This window comes from Canis lupus, chromosome 11 (assembly GCF_011100685.1).
Source record: "Canis lupus familiaris isolate Mischka breed German Shepherd chromosome 11, alternate assembly UU_Cfam_GSD_1.0, whole genome shotgun sequence".
In the NCBI taxonomy this organism is placed as follows: domain Eukaryota; kingdom Metazoa; phylum Chordata; class Mammalia; order Carnivora; family Canidae; genus Canis; species Canis lupus.
The window spans coordinates 16,744,027-16,767,132 of record NC_049232.1 but is presented as its reverse complement, the minus strand read 5'-3'; the positions used below and the strand labels follow the sequence as shown (position 1 = coordinate 16,767,132).

Genomic DNA, 23,106 nt, shown 5'->3' with positions numbered 1-23,106 from the left:
AATTGATAACCAAAGTAAAGACATCTTTAGATAATGATACACTAATACTGGGAGACTTCAACATGGCACTTTGTGCAAATGACAGATAATTTAAGCAGAACATCTCCAAAGAAACAAAGGCTTTAAATGATACACTGGACCAGATGGATTTCACAGCTATATACAGAACTTTCCATCCTAATGCGACTGAATATACATTCTTCTCAAGTGCACATGGAACTTTCTCCAGAATAGACCACATACTGGGTCACAAATCAGGTCTTAACTGATAAGATTAGGATTAGGATTGTCTCCTGCATATTTTCAGACAATAATGCTTTGAAACTTAAACTCAATCACAAGAAGAAATTTGAAGACACTCAAACACATGGAGGTTAAAGAGCATCCTACTAAAAGCTAAATGGGTCAACTAGGAAATTAGAGAAGAATTAAAAAGATCCGTAGAAACTAATGAAAATGAAGATACAACCTTTCAAAATCTTTGAGAGACAGCAAAAGCAGTCCTGAGAAGGAAATACATTGTGATACAAGCATCCCTTAAAAAATTGGAAAAAACTCAAGTACACAAGCTAACCTTGCACCTACAGGAACTGGAGAAAGAACAGCAAATAAAACCTACATCCAGGAGAAGAAGAGAGTTAATAAAGATTTGAGCAGAACTCAATGAAATAGAGACCACAGGAACTGTAGAATAGATCAACAAAACCAGGAGTTGGTTCTTTGAAAGAATTAATAAGACAGATAAACCATTAGCCAGCCTTATTAAAAACAAAAGAGAAAAGACTCTAATTAATAAAATCACGGATGAAAAAGGAGAGATCACAACCTATACCAAGGAAATACAAATGATTTTAAAAACATATTGTGAGCAGCTATATGCCAATAAATTAGGCAATCTAGAAGAAATGGACGTGTTTCTGGAAGACCACAAGCCAAAAAGGAACAGGAAGAAATAGAAAACCTGAATAGGCTGATAACCAGTGAGGAAATTGAAGCAGTAATCAAAAATCTCCCAAGACACAAAAGTCCAGGGCCAGATGGCTTCTCAGGGGAATTCCTTCAAACATTTAAAGAAGAAACAATACCTATTCTACTAAAGCTGTTCCGAAAGATAGAAAGGGATGGAATACTTCCAAACTTGTTCTATGGAATACTTCCAAACAGCATCACCTTAATTCCAAAACCAGACAAAGACCTCCACCAAAAAGGAGAATTAGAGATCAATATCCCTGATGAATACAGATGCAAAAATTCTCAACAAGATACTAGCCAATAGGATCCAACAGTACATTAAGAAGATCATTCACCATGACCAAGTGGGATTTATCCCCAGGATGCAAGGCTGGTTCAACACTCATAAAGTAATCAGTGTGATAGATCATACCAACAAGAGAAAAAACAAGATCCATATGATCCTCTCAATAGATACAGAGAAAGCATTTAACAAAATACAGCATCCATTCCTGATCAAAACTCTTCAGAGGGTAGGGATAGAGGGAATATTTCTCAGCATCTACAAAAAGCCCACAGCAAATATCATTCTCAATGGGGAAACACTAGGAGCCTTTCCCCTAAGATCAGGAACAAGACAGGGATGTCCACTCTCCCCACTGCTATTCAACATAGTACTAGAACTTCTAGCCTCAGCAATCAGGCAACAAAAAGAAATAAAAGTCATTAAAATTGGCAAAGAAGAAGTCAAACTCTCCCTCTTTGCAGATGACATGACACTGTACCAGAAAACCCAAAAGACTCCACCCCAAGATTGCTAGAACTCATACAGCAATTTGGCAGTGAGGCAGGATACAAAATCAATGCCCGGAAATCAGTGGCATTTCTATACACTAACAATAAAACTGAAGAAATGAAATTAAGGAGTCAATCCCATTTACAATTGCACTCAAAAAGCATAAGATACCTAGAAATAAACCCAACCAAAGAGGTAAAGGATCTATACCCTAAAGACTATAGAATACTTCTGAAAGAAATTGAGGAAGACACAAAGAGATGGAAAAATATTCCATCCTCATGGATTGAAAGAATTAATATTGTAAAAATTTCAATGCTACCCAGGGCAATTTACACATTTAATGCAATCCCTATGAAAATACTGTGGAGTTTCTTCACAGAGTTGGAACAAATCATCTTAAGATTTGTTTGGAATCAGAAAAGACCCCGAATAGCCGGGGAATATTGAAAAAGAAAGCCAGAGCCGGGGGCATCACAATGCCAGATTTCAAGCTGTACTACAAAGCTGTGATCATCAAGACAGTATGGTATTGGTACAAAAACAGACACATAGATCAATGGAACAGAATAGAGAACCCAGAAATGGGCCCTCAATTCTATGGGCAACTAATATTCGACAAAGCAGGAAAGACTATCCAGTGAAAAAAGGACAGTCTCTTCAATAAATGGTGCTGGGAAAATTGGAGAGCTATGTGCAGAGGAATGAAACTGAACCGTTCTCTTACACCATACACAAAAAGAAACTCAAAATGGGTGAAAGATCTAAAAGTGAGACAAGAATCCAGCAAAATCCTAGAGAACACAGGCAACACCCTTTTTGAACTTGGCCACAGCAACTTCTTGCAAGATAAATCTATAAAGGCAAGGGAAACAAAAGCAAAAATGAACTATTGGGACTTAAGATAAAAAGCTTCTTGCACAGCAAAAGAAACAGTCAACAAAACTGAAAGACAACCTACAGAATGGGAGAAGATACTTGCAAATGACGTATCAGATAAAGGGCTAGTATCCAAGATCTATAAAGAACTTATTAAACTCAACAGCAAAGAAACAAACTATCAAATCATGAAATTACCAAAAAACATGAACAGAAATTTCACAGAGGAAGACATAGTCATGGCCAATAAGCACATGAGAAAATGCTCCGCATCACTTGCCATCAAGGAAATACAAATCAAAACCACAATGAGATACCACCTCACACCAGTGAGAATGGTGAAAATTAACCAGACAGGAAACAACAAATGTTGGAGAGGATGTGGAGAAATGGGAACCCTCTTGCCCTGTTGGTGGGAATGTGAACTGGAAAACATGTGGATGTTCCTCAAAGAGTTAAAAATAGAACTGCCCCATGACCCAGCAATTGCACTGCTGGGGATTTACCCCAAGGATACAGATGCAGTGAAACGCTGGAACACCTGCACCCCAATGTTTATAGCAGCAATGTCCACAATAGCCAAACTATGGAAGGAGCCTCAGTGTCCATCGACAGATGAATGGATAAAGAAGCTGTGTTCTATGTATACAATTGTATATTACTAAGCCATTAGAAACGACAAATACCCCCCATTTGCTTCAATGTGGATAGAACTGGAGGGTATTATGTTGAGTGAAGTAACTCAATCGGAGAAGGACAAACTTTATATGCTCTCATTCATTTGGGGAATATAAAAAATAGTGAAAGGGAATAAAAGGGAAAGGAGAGAAAATGAGTGGGAAATATCAGTGAGGGTGACAGAACATGAGAGACACCTAACTCTGGGAAACAAACAAGGGGTGATGGAAACGGAGGTGGGCAGGGGGTTGGGGTGACAGGTGACGGGCACTGAGGGGGGCACTTGACAGGATGAGCACTGGGTGTTATGCTATATGTTGGCATATCAAACTCCAATAAAAAAATATATACAAAAAAAAGAGAGAAAGAAAGAAAGTACCAAAGAAAGAGATTACTTCTGTTTGGGTGGTCAGGAGAAACTTCCTGGAAGGAACAATCTTGATGAAGAATGGGAAAAATCTGGCATTCTTCATCAAAATCGTTGGTGAGGACTGATATTCCAGGTATAAGGAAACCATGAACATAGCCCCCAGGGCAAGAATGTGTGGGTGTCCTTGGGAGTCACAGATGTGTGATACAGAGGAGGCAGGAAAAGGGGTTAGAGAGTCATTTTCAGTGTAATAAATGCCATGGTCAGGGGTAATGGACCATGGCATTTATTTTGCCATAGAGTCTGGAGTAATGGGCAACCATTGTCTTACTCTAGGCTTTGGAACAGGAAAAATGACATGACATGATCAGAGTAACATTCAATTTAGTGTAGCAAATATATTGAGTGACTATAATGTGCCTAGCCTTATGCTTGGGGTAATAGATACAGGCACACATTCTTGATATTGCCCTCAAGAACCTTCAAGTCTAGTAGGGGGTAGATATATGAACAGATCATGTCAATCAAAAGTAGTATTTTGAGCTAAAACAGATGAATGTACAAGAGGTTATAGGAGCCCAAAGAAAGTAATCTGAGGGCTAAGGAAGAGATTGATTTCTGTTATGAGTCTTGCAAGAAGAGTAATAATTATTTGGATAAAGAACAGAAGGAAGAATAGTCTGGACTATGAGAACACAGAGAGCAGATTCACAGGGCATCAACTGACACAGGACATGTAAAGATTGACAGCAGAGCCGTTTTATTAGCTTAGTCAGTGGGAGGCAGAGAACGGGTAGGGAAAGACGAGGGTGTTGAGGGGGTAGGGATGTCCTTTGGAAACCTTTTTCAGGGTAGAGGCAGGGAAACCAGAAGACTACCACAGGGTCACATCCTACGATAGCGTTACATTTAGGAGGCATGACTCAAACAGAAATTCCAAACTTTACGCACGACTCCCAAACACTTAGGGGAATCCAGGTACATCCTGCCTGACAACTCTTATTAATGCCCTGTTATTTCTTAATAGTAAGCATTCTCAGAACTCCCAGGAGCCTTCCAGTGTCCAGAAGGACCCTCTCCTCATCTACAGAGTTCCATTCCCACCACCTTGGTCTTTCAATCCCTGTTCTCTTTTCTGCCACACCCGTAGGTTTCATCCTTCCTTCGAGTTCTGCCCCCACTCCGCATCTTCACACGTGAGTTTTACTCTCTCTCTCCTCTGCAAACAGGACTTGATGATATGAGAGCAAGAGGGCTACATTTTGATTTGGGTTGTGCAGGGACAGTGGAAACGTCTAAACTTGAATATGTTAATATTTGGGGCCAGTAGCAATAAGACATAAGATGATCAAAAAGGGTTAGGGATATGGCAGTATGATGGAATAGAAGACACAGAAGTGAGATAACTTTTAGAAACATACTCTCACAGCCTGACTACTAACTACAAGTGGAATGGAGGCAGAGAGAAGTTGTTTGATAGTTTGGGTGTACATAATAAATAACAGCAGTGTGATATTATTCACAATGGTGGGGATCCAAAAAGAGGGGCATACTTAAGAAGTAGGAGTAGAAGATGATAAATTTGACTTTGTATATGCCCTTTGTATATGTATTTGAGCCTATGGTGTCAGCAAGATATTCAAGCCATATTTAGCAAGCATAGTACTTTAACTTGATGCAATATGCTAGCAGTCTCCAAACCTCTGTGCATTCATCAATCACCCTTGGAAAACAACATACTATGATCCTTTCTTGGAGATAGATTATCCACTGATAAATCCTGTAGTAACTAAACCCATCTAACTTAACTTCATTTCCAATGCACCACCCATTTTTTCCCCCAGAATTAACATCATTGTGAATGTTATTTTCAAGAAACCATATTTTAAGAAATTATCATTACGCCATTAAGGAGCTGTAATTAGGGGATGATTAAGATAGACTTTGATGGGGCGGAGGGAGTTTTTATTTGCATGGAAGTGAGAGTTGAAGGATTATGAACTGATGAATCACTCTGAGTGAAAAGAGAAGAAAGTTTGCAGAAAGAGCCTCTATAAACACCGTTTGATGCCTGAAGTGGCATGTAGAGAATATAATTTGGAGAGGTAGCAAATTGTGGTAGCAAAAGCATGGATCAGAGCTGACGTGTGACAAGAGATCTAATCTCTAATATTCAGTTTTCCTACTTGAAAAATGATGCCCACTTTTTGGATTGTTTTGAGATTTAAAATATAAAATATATGAAACACAGTAGATACAGAATCTATTCTCAAGAAACCTTATTATTAATATTTTCATTTAAATCTTCTTGATGAGTTAAGTAAAGCTTTCATGATCACACTGCTATATTAAAACCTGAACTTTGAGCAGTTACATGGCAGAAATCTCTGTTGTTGATATCAATACACTAATACAAGAAAGCAATACCAGTTCAGACAAGCCTGGACCAGGATCAGTGTGGTACAGGAGTAGAATCTGCAGAACCTAGGCAGTGGAAGAGACACCAGAAGAATTTCCTGAAGGCATCTGTGACTATGTTTTGTTTTGTTTTGTTTTCTATCAGCTTTTCATGAAGAGATGCTGGAAGCTAATATCAGAACCATAGTGAGCAGTCCTTTAAAAAATTCTGAGCTAAACCCACCCTGGGCAAATGGCTATAGGTATCAATCTGGCATGAGGAGACATCCTCTGACAATAGTCATTATCTGGCACCCTCAGGACAGACTGGGGTGAGACTGGAGGGAGGCATCTGCAATAGAATACTAAGCTAATTAGATATACTGCTGTCTGAATATGTCACCATGTCACAAATGCAGGCCTTAATCATTTTCACTCTTGGTCAATTGAGCATATAAGGCCAAAAGAGATTCTGAAGTCAGAGCTAAAAGCTCTGCTAACTGCCACAGCAGATTAGCTTTTCCCTATCCCAGGAAAAAAAATCAGTTACCATGATTTATCCAGATTAGTTTATTTCAAATATCAAAGGGATGATGATCAGAATTTATTCTGCAGTCTTTTCTGCAGCACTTCTGGACTGCAGCCCCTCAGATCTCAGATAAGATAATCTTTGTTGTTGTTCAGATTGGCTGTTTAACATGACTGGCCAATGTTTTTTTGTTTTGTTTTGTTTTTTGTTTTGTTTTTTTGTTTTGTTTTGTTTTGTTTTGTTTTGTTTTAGAGTGAGAGACATAGGCAGAGAGAGAAGCAGGCTCCATGCAGGAAGTCCCACATGGGACTCAATCTCGGGTCTCCAGGATCATGCCCTGGGCCAAAGACAGGTGCCAAATCACTGAGCAACCCAGGCATCCCTGGCCAATGTTCTTAATCAAGAAGTCATCCCCCAGCACCCAAGGTAGGGATAGAGGAAATCACTGAAAGGAAGGTGAGTGAGTGAGTCTTCTAGGAGGCATGTAACGTGTCAGGATTGTTTAGATTCTTGGGAAGGGAGAGAGCCAGGGTGACAAACTGGCTTATATGTGTGAACACATAAGGAAGGATCTTGTGGCAGGAAATGTTCATTAGTTGTTCTCTGAGTGAAAATAGGCTTAAGTGTCAATGAAATATACCCTGGAAGTTCATAGAGTCTCTTTCGGGAGTACTTACAGGATAAATGAGCAGTTCTGTATCTTTTATGGTCACCTGTCTAAAAATCACAAGACTAGGGCAGAATGAAAAAATATATATATATATAATATATAATATATATTATATATATATATATTACAGTGCTACTTGAAATGTCCAAAATTGGCAGCATCAGCATCACCTAAATCTAGCATCATCCAGAAGTACAAATTCTCAGGTTGCACCCTAGCTTTTGCAGAAATCAAAATCTCCAGGCAATTTGTTTTTAAAAGTTTTCTGAGTAATTCTTGATACCCTGAAGTTTAAGTAGCACTGCTCTAGGCCTGTATTCGACATGCCAAACCTTTCCACTTCCACTCATTCACTAAATGAGCCTGGTTTTCTTGTCTTTCTACTCTTAGTTTCTTGTTCTCTTATCCTGTTGGTACCTGATTAAACTGTATGGCTATACATAACACATAGGTTTTATAATTTTTACCATCAGTATAAATTAGAATTCTATTGAGGGAAAGCAACTTTGTAGAAACAGTAAAAATACTGAGTAAAAAATCGCCTTGTGATTTGGTTTCAGTACAAAGACAATAGTAACAACTTCTGAAAAATTACTGTTCATTCCCAGGAAAACTGTGATATAAATTAAGGAATTAAAAAAAGGAGAAAAACACTCACATGGGCTGTAAGTTGCTCCTGGGAAGTTTTCAATTCAGCTTGTAATTTCTCAATATGCTGAAAAGGGAAAAGTTTAGAAACAAAGAGTATAACTCGTCCTTTTACATATTCAAAGTATTCCAGATATAAATAGATACCAGTTCTCAAAACCTGTGAATGGCAGCACTATCTTGGCTAGATGCTTTTGAAATTGTCATTGAGAAATCCTTGCTACTACTCCTATTTTTCTTCCAATCTATTGAAGAGCCCAAGAACAAAGGACACAAATATGTTAAGATTTAGAAAATTAGTTGGAAGATAATGTTTGCTTGATGTACTGAAGGGAATGCTAACCTTCCTTGTATATACATATATAGGATCATATGGTTTTAGAACTGCCTTTAGAATATGTGGATATGTTTTTGTGTGAACATATATATACCAAAGGCAGATACAAACACTTTTGAGTTGAACGAGAAAAAAAATTATATAAATGCCTAGAGATTCTGAGATTAATAACCTCTTGTAATTGGTTAAAGCATATGACAAATTTTCTGCTCCCTTCTTTTACTACACAGAAATAAACTATTCCTTGATTGAGTTCAACCTTAAAAACAAAGAAACATCTGGATAGTTAATGCCACTTACTAATTAAGTAGAATATTTAGCTAATATGGTTCAAAAGGATACATATCAAACAAACTTTTAAAAAATCACAAAATTAATTTTTGTATGTGAATATTCATCAGGGAATTCAATTATATTTAGCAAACACAAATATTATTTGCCATCTTGAACTTAAATATGAACTCCCAACCCAGCCAGAAAGAACTGCAGTATTGTCAATTCATATAAATTTAGGTAGCCTTTTAAGATAAAGATTATTTTTTCTTCTACAACATACCTGGTCTTTTGCAAGAACTATTTTTTGGTATGATTCCCCACTGTCTTCCTTATGGTCCAGAGCCTGCAGTTTTCCCTCCAGCCAGGAAACTTGCTCAAGCAGTTTTGATTTTGTTCCTTCAGAGGCTGCAAGCTAAAGACATTTCTTGTAAGGGCATACAAATTTTAAAACTCCTTTTAAAAGTTTAATTAATAAATATATTGCCTACCACTGGTATCTATTAAACATGAAAATATCTTCTGGAATATCCTTCATAGCTGACAAAGATTAGTGTAGAGAGATAAGGAAATAAGGTTGATTTTATTTTTATTAATAAAGATCTTTCTGGGCAAGAGATGAAACTACATAGTTACAACAGGCAGAGCGATTTTTAGTGCAACAAGCTCAACACTCATCTTTCTTATGTTTTAAGATTGTACTTTATTTGTGCAGCTGAAATCTGAATTGCAGTTTATAAACTGTTCTTGAAACTTAACTTTTGGGGGACTACAGCTCTTTCCTATAGAGTAGAAATTCTGAGTCCTTTGAATGTTAACCATATAAACAGCTAAAGGGAAATGCAGGAATTTCAAGTTAAAGTCTGATCCAAGACACATCTGCCAAACCATGACCAGAAAATGTCTACAGATGACGGTCTTTGTTTTACTGTTTGTGGATTGCTCTTGAGCAAAGGGTAGTTTGATAATGCCTCGTTCCTAACTCCCTTGGAGAGCCTCTGGACTAGCATTTCCTTTCATTCAGACAGTTTATTGTGCATTTTCTCTATAGCTCAGCAACAATTCTAAAAGAGTCTCTGAAAAGGGACACACACCTTGTATTCATTCCAGTTCCCAGTGTGTCCTTGGAGGCATGAATTATCTTTAAGTATCTCTTTCATTTTATTCCAAGTATTGTTGTGAAGCATACTGTCTCATCTTGAAAGGTACAGCAAGTTTTTAAGGACAATTTATCAAATGGGAAAGCATGAAGAGGTTGGTCTCCACGGAAATAAGTTGGGCACAGCATATATAGGCTGGCATCGATCCAAATCCACTCATCCTCACACTCATTCACTTAACAATTAGTTGTTTACTTGGCACTCTCCACAGCCATTGTGTTATGCACTGGAGATTACAAAAGCACAATGTGGAGGGCCAGAGGGGACAAATATGTCATGAACTGTTGGCTACAGCTTTCAGCTCTCCGTGACACAGGACACCTGTAGTGCTCCTCTTGGATGGTGATGCATTTAACTCTTGAGTACATAGTAGTTTAGAGATGTAGCCTGGTTTTTGTAGGCACTCTTCTAGTGTATTCCACAGTATAGTATAATGGCTAAAAACACAGACTCTTGAGTCAGACCCTATGGGTAAACATCTCATTTTCCTCCTTACTATCTCTGGGATCTAGGCAAATTTCTCAGTCCCTCTGGGCTTGATTTTCCAATCTGTAAATAGGAGTGGAGATGTAAAGAATAGTACTTACCTCACAGGTTTGTTTTGAGGATTACATGAGTTTATGCAAGAAAAATACTTAGAATAATGCTTGAAACATATCCTGTACCTATTATTTTTATACTTTCTTCTACCTACCTCCTCTAGGTTACAGTAAGTATTGATAGGGGTTTTATTCAAACATTTATTATTTATCAAATTATACAACAAAGTATCTGAAGACATCACAGAGGTTTTGAGCCAGTTACTCTAAACTCAAATTGTATTTGGTTCACTTACTTCCTGTGACCTCTCTAGTGTTCAGGGAAAAGGCCTCTCTAGATCTGGTATTTCTTCCTTTCAAATATAGTTTTTCTCAGACTGGCCTATTTTGTTCCCATATCCTACCTGACCTGTCATTCAGTCAGTCACTATTTGGTTGTATTTCTTTGAAATCTACCTTCTATTGTTTTCAGGCATTTATTCATCCTTTCAACAGATATTCACTTATTCACTCATTTGTTAAAGAAATATATCGAGTGCTTATCACATGTAAAACTTTAGAGGTAACACATGAGAGTGGTATTGCTTATGTGCTCAAAAAACTCACACTTTACCCAGAAAGGCAGACAATTTTAGAATTATTACATAATATGAAAGTATATAGGTGAATAACAATAATGACAATAATAATTCACTGGGTACTAATTACCTATCAAGCCCTCTGCAGAACCTTTTGTTTTCACTTTTATTTATCTCAATTCAGCTTCCTACCCATTTTGCAGATGAGGGAATTCATTAATTTCAGCAAAGTTGCATAACTTGCCCAAGGAGATAGCAAGTGAGTGTTGGAATCCAAGCTTTCAGCAGTGGACATTGAGTCTTATTCCCTAAACCTAAATTTGACCTCAGCTCCTAAAGTGAGGCCTGAGAATCATGAAAATCCCATCCTCTTTGCTGCTGATTGGTTCAGGAATCAAGGTTTAGTGGTGCCTGGGTGGCTCAGTAGGTTAAGAGTCAGCCTTCGGCTCAGGTCATGATCCCAGAGTCCTAGGATTGAGCCCAGGATTAGGCTCCCTGTTCAGCGGGGAGTCTGTTTCTCTCTCTACCCCTCACCTTGCTCGTGCTCTATCACTTTCTCTCTCTCTCTAAAATAAATTTAAAAAAAGAAAAGGAATCCAGTCTAACCAAATTAGAGTCTGACTTTTCTTTTGCCACAGTTATTCTATGAGAAGAAATTATCTAATTTGGACCTTTCACACTCCACAGGAGGAATTTTGATGATTTGGAGCATTCTGTCTCACCTACCAGATATGAATGCTACTGTAGTGATCCTATAAACATCCAGGAAACCAGTATATGATGAAGCAACAGTCTGAATGGAAGAGTGGACAACATTATTGAAATGTACTATCAAATAATCTTGAAGCATAATCTTGACCTTAGACTCACACAGAGTAAGCTAATAAGTTTCCTTATTGTTTAGAAATTGAATTTTCCATTACTTGTCTACCATAAGCATTCAACTGATACACTGTCTGATTCCAAAGTCCCATGCTCTTGACCACAAATAATTAAAGTCTATGGAACAACACCAGTCATTAACACTTATTTGGTAGCTATACCATACCATGCATTCTGCTGGAAACTATCTATACTTACCTTAGTTCATTGCTCAAGACTCTATAAGGAGTTTTGTTTATATTTTTTGTTAATCATCACCATTGTAAAGAATGGGAAACTAGATGCTTTTACAGATGAATTGGCTTGCCCTTAACTAATAAGAAGACGTTGGATTTGAATTTACATTTGTCTGCCTCCAACTCTGCGTTCTATATTATATCCAGACCCTAACTCTAAAGCTGCCTACAAAGATGAGGCCTGTGATTTTTTCCCCTGCTAACTGCATGATCTTCAGCATTCTTTCTCAGCATGTTTACCTATTTACCTGAAATAAATTTATTTTCTTTTATTCTAAGATCTGAGAAGTCTGTCCTAACATCTTGCTTCTTAAATTTTTTTTGTAAATTTTTATTTATTTATGATAGTCACAGAGAGAGAGAGAGAGAGAGGCAGAGACATAGGCAGAGGGAGAAGCAGGCTCCATGCACCGGGAGCCCGACGTGGGATTCGATCCCGGGTCTCCAGGATCTCGCCCTGGGCCAAAGGCAGGCGCTAAACCACTGCGCCACCCAGGGATCCTCCATCTTGCTTCTTTAAAAAAAAAAAGATTTTATTTTATTCATAAGAAGCACAGAGAGAGGCAGAGACATAGAGGGAGATGCGGGACTCAATCCCAAGACCCAGGATCATGCTCTGAGCCAAAGACAGATGCTCAACCACTGAGCCACCAGGCATCCCTCTTGCTTCTTTTTTTTATAGACATCAACACCATCTTTTTCTTTTCTTTCTATAAGGACCTCTATCTGAACACCCCTTTGAATCAGATATATTTACCTCGAGCTTAGCTTTATTCTAAGAAACCTTGGCTTGGAGTCAAGAGATCTATGTTTTAGTCTCAAACCTACAACTCACTGCCACTTGGACCTTGGTCCCATAATAGGATTTTACATGCTACTTTGCTCTATTTTTATAGGATATTTCTCTAGTCATATGTGTTCAAATTAGATTGTAATTTCCCAGAAGGATGAGTGGAGGATTCTGTCAGAACTCACAAGACACAGTCAAATTGGCTGGGAACAATATTTGCTAAGATCATTCTATTTATTAAGTTTTTAAACTTAATTCTCATATGTATATGTCATCACCTCACAATAGCAGGACAAAGGGATCTTATTTTTTCTTCCAAATATGGATAAACTGGGAGCAAGAACTAATAAATTTCTAGTTGTGTTCCATTCTATAATGAGGAAACTGTTTATCAGCATAAGACGATATTCTCTGAGCTCTCTTTGAAAATAGACCATCAGATAAGTCTGATAATCCAAAAGGATAGAAGAGAAAAGAGATGGGAGGAAAATTAAATAAAGTAAAAGTTACACATCAGAATTTTGTTTTGTTTTGTTTTTAATTTAAGAACTGCCTGAAAGACTGTGCTCTATTGCTGAGTCACAAGATGTTAGTTGCTATTTTGAATTCACTCCATTATTTTGATGGAGGGTTTAGAACTTTTTAAAGTCTAATTTTCAATTCAGGAAGCTTTCAAGAATGCTGCCTAAATTCAAATTCAAATTGTGACATAGAAAAAAAGGCATCAAAATAAGTAAGAGGAAATCCAAGGTAGCCATACAAGATGTCATAATTGAATTTTAAAACTCTGAGGACCTTGGGCATTGCTTCTTTTTTCTTTCTTTTCTTTTTTTCATAAGAACTACTTGGTTTTACAGAGTAATTGTTTTGGGGAGAATAAAAACAAGTTTAGTTCAATTAGTGTTAGTATCTGCTTACAAAAAGAGAGTAGAAATATAGCTATTCTTTAAATGACCAATTTCCATGTGTCCTAATTAGCCACTTTTGCTGGAAGATAGATTCACATGATGTTGGAAGGCTAATGTTCTACTTCTGACTCTTTGACAAGCAAATACCTTTCTTTTCTGCCTGTGATTTTAACAATTTGGAGGGAAGAAATGACTTAAAAAGTATAAATGATATTTGTCTTAAGAATTACATAAAACAAAGAGGGAACTTCCATATTATACCTTTGAGGCTGTGTAAATCCACTTGAAAGATCAACTTTCAATATTTATCCCAATGTTCAATAAAAGATCATTATAAAAGTACTGTAATACAGTTAAAAGTTAAAGAAAGGTAAATTTTATCCATTGTATGGTTTATTGATGGAATCAGTAAAGGGCACTAATATATTTTATAATTGTATTCAAGATAGCAGCTAAAGCAAAACAACCTAGACTTCACAGAAGATGGCAGAGTAGGAAGTTCCAGGAATAGGTCCTTTCACTTATGTAACTATTGAGCTGGCAAGAACTATCAGAAGCAACCATTTCAGAATTCTGGGGTCTAGTAGAATACCTGCAGTATCCAGGAAAGTACTCGATGAAGAAAGAGACTGGCATTCAGGGAAATCTCTGTCAAGTCATCTGGCTAACTACAGAAATAATGGAACAGGAGACTTTGGTGACCATGCATGACAAGAAATATAATCTTTGGAAAAGTAAATAAATATACAGCTGCAGTCCTCAACAAGCAACAACAGCAATTCTTGGGGAAAGTTCAGAGAAGAATCTGATTTTCAGAGTTATCACACTACAGTATTCAAAATGTCTAGTTCTCAGCAAAACTTACCAAGCTTACAAAGTAAAGTACAGTGCATTTACCAAACAGACACACACACACCTTGATTAAAACTGTACCTGAACAAACTCAGGCATTGTACTTCTGGACTTATTGGAAAAATACTTTAAATGGAGCTATGTTAAATATGCTCAGATAGCTGAGAGAAACCATGGTAGGGGGAGTAAAGGAAATCAGAAGAATGACTTATAAGCAGATAGAAGACAGGAATAAAGTAATAGAAATTATAAAAAGAAACCAAGTAGAAATTCTGAAATTGAAAAGCAAAATAGTTAAAAATGAAAAATTCACTAGAACAATTTAAAAGCAGGCAGATGAAAGAATCAGTAAACTTGAAGAATCAGCAAACTAGAGTAGCTGGTTTCCCAGTCTGAGGAGCAGAAAGAAAAAAGAATAAAGAGAAATGAACATAACTAAGAAACCTATGAGACACTACAAGTCATACTAACATACACATTATAAAAGCAAATAACTGAAAAGATACAAAAATACCAAAGTAATCAAAATGATATACTGGGAAAAATCAAACACAAAAGGCTGTAGCATTGGAAGAATTGAGGAACAAAACGATGTAAGATATATAGAAAACAAATAGCAAAATGGGAGAAGTACATATTTCATCCTCAGTACTTTAAAATCAATGGTTTAGGGGTTTCTGGGTGGCTCAGTTGGTGAGCTTCCTACTCTTGATTTTGGCTCATGTCATGATCTTGATTCCTGATCTTGAGCCCCAAGTCAGGCTCTGTGCTCAGCATAGAGTTTGCTTGCCCCTCTCCCCCTATACTCTTCCTCCCACTCTCTCTCTCTAAAATAAATACAGTCTTTTAAAAAATAAATAAAAATAAGTGGTTTAGACTTACCAATTAAAAGACAGACTTGTGGAACGGATAAAAAATATAATCCAACTATAAGCTGCTTATAAGAGACTGACTTCAGACTTAAAGAAACAAATAGGTGGAAAGTGAAAAAGATGAAATAAGATATTCCATGTAAATAATAACCAGAAGAGAGTTAGAGTGACAGATAAAATAGATGCTAAGTCAAAATTAGTACCAAATATGAGGAAGGGTATTACATATTGATAAAAGTGTCAATTCATCAAAATTATAAACATACATGTACCAAACAAAAGAACCCCTTCACACACATATATGAAAAAATGACAAAATTTAAGGGCAAAATTAGTGGCAATAAAAGTAATAGAGTAGTTAGGGAACTCAATACCCCACTCTTAATAATGGATAGAACATCTAGACAGAAGATCAGTAAGGAAATGGACTTGAACAACACTTCAAACTAAGTAAACCTAACAGACATATAGGGTAGTTCAGCCAACATCAGCAGAATACTCCTTCTGCCCAATTGCACAAGGAACATTCTCCAGGATAGAGCACATGTTAGACCATCTGTTAAAAGGATCAAAATGATAAAAAAAAAAAAAACTACCTTCTCCAACAAGAATGGAATGAAGCTAGAAATCAATAACAAAAGAAAAACTGGAAACCTTGAAGATGAACAGAAATAAAACAACACATTCTTAAAAGAATAAATGACTCAGAGAAGAAATCACAAGAGAAATTAGAAAGTCCTCAGAGACAAATGAAAAGAAGAACACAACATACCAAAACTTAGGGGATGCACCAAAAGCAGTACCAAAGGGAAATTTATAGTTGAAAACACCTCCATTTAGAAGAAATGTCAAATCAACAATTTAACTAAACACCTTGAAGAAAAAGAACAGACTAAACCCAAAGCCAATAGAAAGAATAAAAGATAAAGACTAAGCAGAGATCAACAAAATAAAGAATTGAAAAACAATAGAATTGGTGAAACCAAAAGTTGTTTCTTGAAAATAATCCACAAAGTTGACAAATCTTTAGCTTTACTGACTTTTTTTAAGAAGAGAGCAAAGGCAAAAATAACTGAAAAGTAAAAGTGGAGACATTTCTATCAACCTTCTAGAAATTAAAAAGATTAAGAAAAAATGCTAGGAACAGTGGGATGCCAGCAAATTAGATTATCCAGGTGAAATGGAAACATTCTTAGAAATACACAAATTATCAAAACTGAGTTAAGGAAGAGTAAGAAAACTCAACTGATGTACAGGAGAGTGAATCAGTCTAACAAACATAAGGAAGAGCTTACTGAGAAAATGCAGTAATAAATATAGCTTATTGTGCAACCACAGTTTAACTGTAGACTTTTCACTCAGGGTGTATTTCTTTGCAATTTTTCAAGATATCATACATTTCACTTCCTTCACTGATGTGTGACTTTATAAATCTACTTTTGTAATTTTGGTTAATAACTGTAAGAATAAAACCATATGATGATTGTCCTTCTCTGATTGACTTATCTCACTCAGGATAATACCCTCCAGTTCCATCCACATCGAAGCCAAGAGTGGGTATTTGTCTCTTCTAATGGCTGAGTAATCATCATATGGTTTCACTCATACGGGAAATACAAGAAATAGTGAAAGGAATTATAAGGGAAAGGAATGGAAATGAGTAGGAAAAATTAGAGAAGAAGACAAACCATGAGAGACTCCTAACTCTGGGAAACAAACAAAGGATTGCAGAAGGGGAGGTGGGTGGGAGGATGGGGTAACTAGGGGATGGGCAATGAAGAGGGCACTTGATGGGATGAGCACTGGGTGTTATACTATATGTTGACAAATCGAATTTAAATTTTTAAAAATGTTAAACTAATAAATAAAAAAAAAATAACTGTAAGACTAAAATTGGAAATGTTTCCTGATTCCAAAAGAAAAAAGACAGATAAAGAAGAAAGTTCAAGAGCATTGCACTAGTCAATGCAATTCAAAACTACAATGAGATTCCACTTCACGGCCACCATGATGGCTACAATTTTAAAAAATGAAAAATAAAAAGTGTTGGTGAAAATATGGAGAAATAGGAACCTGTGCATTGCTATTAGGAGTGCAAAATAGTGCAGCTGTTATGGGAAACAGTTTGGTGGTTCATCAAAAAGTTAAAATTACCATATGACCTAACAATTCCACTCCTCGGTATGCACCCAAAAGAAATGAAAGCATCTATGCACCCAGAAACTTGTATATAAATGCTCATAGCAACATTTTTCATAATAGCTTAAAAATGGAAACCAAACGTCCCTCAACAGATGAATGAATAAAAGAATTGCATTATTACATATAATGAATATTATCCAACCTTAAAAGGAATGAAGTACTGATATTTGCTATAACTTGGATGAACTACAAAAACATCAGGCTAAGTAAAAGAAGCCAGACACAAAAAGGTCACATATTGTATGGTTCTCTTCATACAAAATATCCAGAATAGTAAACCCAAATAGGCTAATTTGTGGTGGTCAGGGTAGTATGAAGAGGTTGTGAGGTGCCAAGTGTTCTGGGGTAAAGAAAAAGTTTTGAAACTTGAGAGAAATGGTAGTTGCATTAATTGCATAACACTGTGAATCCATTCAGTGATACTGAATTGCATCCTTCAAAATGGTTAATTGTATGTGATATGAATTTCATCTCTATAAAAGTACAGTAACTTTCTAGTTAGCTCTCAGTGGTCATGAGAATTATTAGCATCACATCATTTCATGGACTGCTATTAGAAAAAAATAACAAAATTGGATTGACTACTTTCATTTCATTTTATTTTTAAAAAGATTTTATTTATTTTATTCATGAGAGACACAGAGAGCCAGAGACATAGGCAGAGGGAGAAGTAGGCCCCTTGCCAGGAGCCTGATGTGGGATTTGATCTCAGGACCCCAGGATCATGCCCTGAGCCAAAGGCAGATGCTCAACCACTAAGCCACCCAGGTGCCCTGACTGCTTCCATTTTAAATTAATGAACACAAATCTCAGTGTTGAATCTCACTGTCCTGAAAGCAAATTATCATTATATTTTTCTCTTTGTAAACTGCCTTTCCTCTTTTCTCAGATAATATTATTCTCTATTCTTTTCTCAAATGTCATTTCTTTCTTTTTTTCTCTTCAGAATTCCAATCCCACCCTTCACCTCAAATGACCACCTCATCAATAATTTACTGAAAAAATAGAAGCTGCCAGATGGCTACTCCCTCACCTTCCCACTGGCCAGTGTTTGAACCTTATTGCAGCAGAGACTGTTAATTCATTTCCCAACAGTTGTTTACCTATTTATCCCTTGCTACCAGGCACCCAATTTGGATTAGCTAGCAGCCATGTGTTTAGGGGAGCTTGGCCTTGTCTAGTCCTTGGGAACGAATCACAATTAAACTAAGCCAGCCATGTTGGTCTCATTCCCAGGTATAAAGGATTATTTTAAGCATGGGCTTGCAATCCAGTAGAGGCCCCTGGAGCCCCAGGAAAAGGATTTAACTAGATTTTTTTTTTTAAGACACACAGGAGGAAGTACATCTCTTTTTCTCAGTATCTTTTGACTGCATATAATTCTTAAAATTGCTGCAGATACCTTATAAATATCACACAGGGGTGGAGGAGCAAAGGATGGGTAATACCTGTGTTCTTGGTGACATTCTTGAGCCACTGAATTAACCAACCTTAGAACCGCTCCACCTTAAAACTTATTGTTCCATGCTGGCCTTATTACATTACTTTAATTGGATTCCTGTTACTTAGAGGTGAAGGCATTCTTTATTAGACAAATGGAGAAGATATTCTTCTATCAAAGCCCAGCCCTTCCAGTAGTCTTTGAAGCACCTCTCCTTGATCACAAAGCCTTCACCCCTGTCATTTCTGCACACACCCTCCATCCATTGCTGCGTTATCTATCTCCCCACTTCTGGTTGATCCTATTTCACATATAAACATGTTAATAGTAGTTCCCATGAGCAAAAGAGAGCCATTGACAGCCTCAAATAATGACTTTTCTTAAAATAATTGCCTACCTACACTGTTGTCACTTTCTTAGAATATTCCCACTCTTTTTTTTAAAGAAAAAAAAATATTGGCTTATATAATTGGGGAGACAGAAGTAGATTTTTGTTTTACTCACAGCTAGATCCGCAAACTCAGAAGTCATATTCTATCTCTTTTTACTTCTGTATCTTGGTGCTGCTCCTATGTGTTGGCCTAATCATTTCCTGGTACAGACAAGCTTCTTCACACAGTGGGAAAAAATGTTACCTATAGCCTGCCAGGTTCATGACCTCAATAGTAAGACAATTTGTCCTCTGGTAACAAATTGAAAAAGGACTCTATTTGGCCCATCTTAGTTCATATGAGTTTTCCGAGAGTAGTCTTTATGGTCAGGAAAATAATATATCATAAGTGATTAGAAAAATTTTTTTACTAAAACCTAGAAAATGTGCCAAATGATCATTCCCTTGACTATGATTAACAACCACAGAATGATTATAAGATTGGAGCCAGGAAAAACATTTCTCTAGAAAAGGTAGACACAAAAACAGAGGCCAGTTAAAGTTCATCCTCTGGGTGCTAAACACAATAATACCACAGACAGTAAGTATATGCATTTCCCACAATGCTCTGGCATATGATGCATCTATTCTACATGAATCCAAAAATGTACTCACCCCTCCCCCAAAAGGAGATAACCTAAAGTCATATCAAGTTCCTATATCTAGCTCTGCATTTAGATCTCCAAGTTATGTGTATTCCACCCTGAATCACATGCAGATGAGACTCATCATGGTATAGTGTCCAAGGATTAAATAAAAAATATACCCTCCCTAAAACCAGGACAACCATAATATACTCCCCTTTTTTAAAAAAAATGGAAAAGGGGAAACAACATACAGTTGTCACTAGCTATTGCAAATACCACACTGTACTGGCTAGTGATAACAAAGTCGATCCTGACTGTGCAGTGAGTGAACATTTCTGATGTGTTTGAGGCTGCTTCGGACCTCTAGGAAACTTCTTTTCCCTTTTCTTCCATGGCCTCTGTCAAAAAAAAGGCTAGAGGGTATTTCTTTGGTGGAGGGTATGTACCAAGGTAAATTTCAGGTATGTCACTAATTCCTCTTTTTGTCAGAACCATTTTAGTTATGTTACAGAAACCCAGTGCAAACTTGGCTTAAAGAGAGAATTAACTTTTTTTAACTAAGAAGTAGAGGCACCCCTATGTCCTAGTCTTAAATTAGATTCTCAGAATTCTCTCACTTTACAGTCCTTGGTGTTCTTTCTCTCTCTCTCTCTCTCTCTCACACACACACACACACACATTATAGGAAAAAATTTCCCAGGAGCTGGGAAGAGGACTTCCCTGAATTATATTTCTCTCCTAATCTCTCTTCAATTGCCTTTTGCCCTCCACTAATCTACCAACGCTGAGCTTATCAAGGTTGCCTATGATCCTCATTTTACCAAACATAGTGAACAAGTTTCTAGTCATCTCATTCAACCTCCCAGTAAAATAGACATCTGAATACTCCATGCCTCTTCAAACACTTTTTCATATGTTTCTCTGGATTTCTTCCAGATTCTAAGTTTCCTTAGCTATTTTTTCTTTTCCTTTCAATTTCTAAATATTGAAACCTAAGAGTTTGGTCTTGGGCCCAAATTCTCTCCCTTGTCTATGCTCATTCTCTAGCTGATCTCATTAGGTGCCATAATTTAAACAAGTTGGTTGCTCACATTTTTGGGGGGTGACATATAACCACTTAGCTTCAGGTTGATATATATGTATATCCAATAACCTACTTAATATTGTCACCTGAATGTATATGAGGCATTTAAAAATTAATGTACTCAAAATGAACTCTTCAACTTTTATGTGTTCCCCAGACTTCCTTCTCATAATAAATGGAATGACCTACAGTATGTATAAGCCACAAATATACTTAAAACTTCTCTTTCTCTCATCATCCACCCCATCCATCACCAAGTACAATTATGAAAATCACCCCATTAATGTGAATTTTCATATTTATCTCTCCTCATTGTCTTTTCTCCTAGATCTTCTACACAACCCACACATATACACACAGCAAATAATACTGCAGGATAGGTTTCTAGTGTCATTCAGAAACAAACTGAGTAAAGCTGTACTTGACAAACCTTGTGAGGCTTATACTACAGAGAAAAGAGTGATTTCATTTATAAACAAAGGCTTTCCTTGTGTAAAATGCTCTGTAAGCTGACTTGGACTAGCACTAAAAACTATGAAATATTTTGGCAATAAATAACAGAGGCACTTTAAAAACTACCTTTTCTACCTGTGGAATGGTCAAGAACCCTGATGTCTGAGGATACATTTAGTACACAGAACTGGGTCTGTCTCATTTCAGTTTTACAGCTAAAAACAAACAACACATTGCTCATCCTACCTCCATCCTAGACAAAACAGACTTTTACATTTATTAGTATTTCTGCCTTTAAAAAGTTATTTTGAGTCATTTCTAGGTTCATGCACATCTTAAAATAGACCTCCAAAGGCCTATAATTTAGAAGCATAGTTAACCATGTATTAGTTTGCTAGGGTTGCTATAAAAGAGTGCCATAAACTATGTGGCTTAAACATCATAAATGTATTATCTTACATTTCTGGAGACTAGAGGCCCCAGATCAAAAAGTTGGGGGGGTTAATTCCTTCTAAGTGGTGTGAAGAATGTCTCTTTTTAAAGATTTAATTTTTTTTAATTGAGAGACAGAGAACAGAGAGTGGGAGAGAGCAGAGCACAAGTAGGGGCAGGGGGCAAGGGGCAAGGGAGAGGGAGAAGCAGGCTCCTCGCTAAGCAGGGAGTCTAATATAGGGCTTGATCCCAGGACACTGGGATCATGACTGAGCCAAAGACAGCTGCCTAACTGACTGAGCTACCCAGGTGCCCCGTGAAGAATCTCTTCTATATCTCTCTTCTGGCTTCTCATGATTTTACTTGCAGTCTTTGGCATTCTTTGGCTTGTAGATACATCACCCTGGTCTCTGTCTTTGTCTTCATGTGACATTCTTCCTGTGTATCTGTGTCTAAATTTTTACTTCTTTAAAGGACACCAGCCATATTGGATTAGGGGCCCATCTTACTCTACTATGTCCTCATCTTAACAAATTATATCCACAACAACCCTGTTTCCAAATAAACTCATGTTCTGAGGTACTTGGAGTTAGAACTTCAACATTTGGATTTGTAAGGGACACAATGCAACCCACAACACACCCAAGGTTTTCAGGGAAGGAGACTGAGTAGTAAAGGAAAATTTAAGCTCTAAGTGAAAACAGAGAGAAATATTTGCCAAAATATCAATCGATAATTGAAATATAAAGTTCCAGGCATAGAGATTCCTAAGAGTTCTTTAATCTCCAAAAAAGCTCTCTGGGTTTAATGAATAGATAAGAATATCAGAAAGAAATGAGACATGGTGAAAAGTGAGGCAATTAATCATTGACTTGGATATAAAGGTCAAATGTTTGGATGTAAAAATGAAAAAGCAGTAATAGCAGGTTCAGAGAAATTAAAGCCAACAACTCTAGTGGCCTAGGTCTCCTGCCTAGGATACAATACACCCAGTCCTTCCAAGTTCCAGCGCATTCTCAGAGCACTTTCATGCAACAGGGCACAGACTCCCCCTGCTGGTCAGACTCAGAGTTGACTCTGCTCCCTGGCTTGGGGGAAATGCTTTCTGCCATTCTTTTTGTTTCTCTCCGGG

The 23,106-nt window shown here is 37.0% G+C and overlaps 1 protein-coding gene across 8 annotated transcripts in view; it reads right to left on the bottom strand.

The window, feature by feature from the left end:
• Positions 1-23,106, bottom strand: part of CCDC192 (coiled-coil domain containing 192) — a 216,693-nt gene that overhangs the window by 150,141 nt on the left and 43,446 nt on the right. For all 8 annotated transcript variants that reach the window (XM_038552047.1, XM_038552051.1, XM_038552048.1 and 5 more), the window contains 2 exons: positions 8,812-8,943; positions 7,929-7,985 (listed from right to left, as the gene is read on the bottom strand). In XM_038552047.1, coding sequence (XP_038407975.1) covers positions 7,929-7,985; positions 8,812-8,943 — 189 coding nt within the window. The remainder of the gene's footprint in view (positions 1-7,928; positions 7,986-8,811; positions 8,944-23,106) is intronic.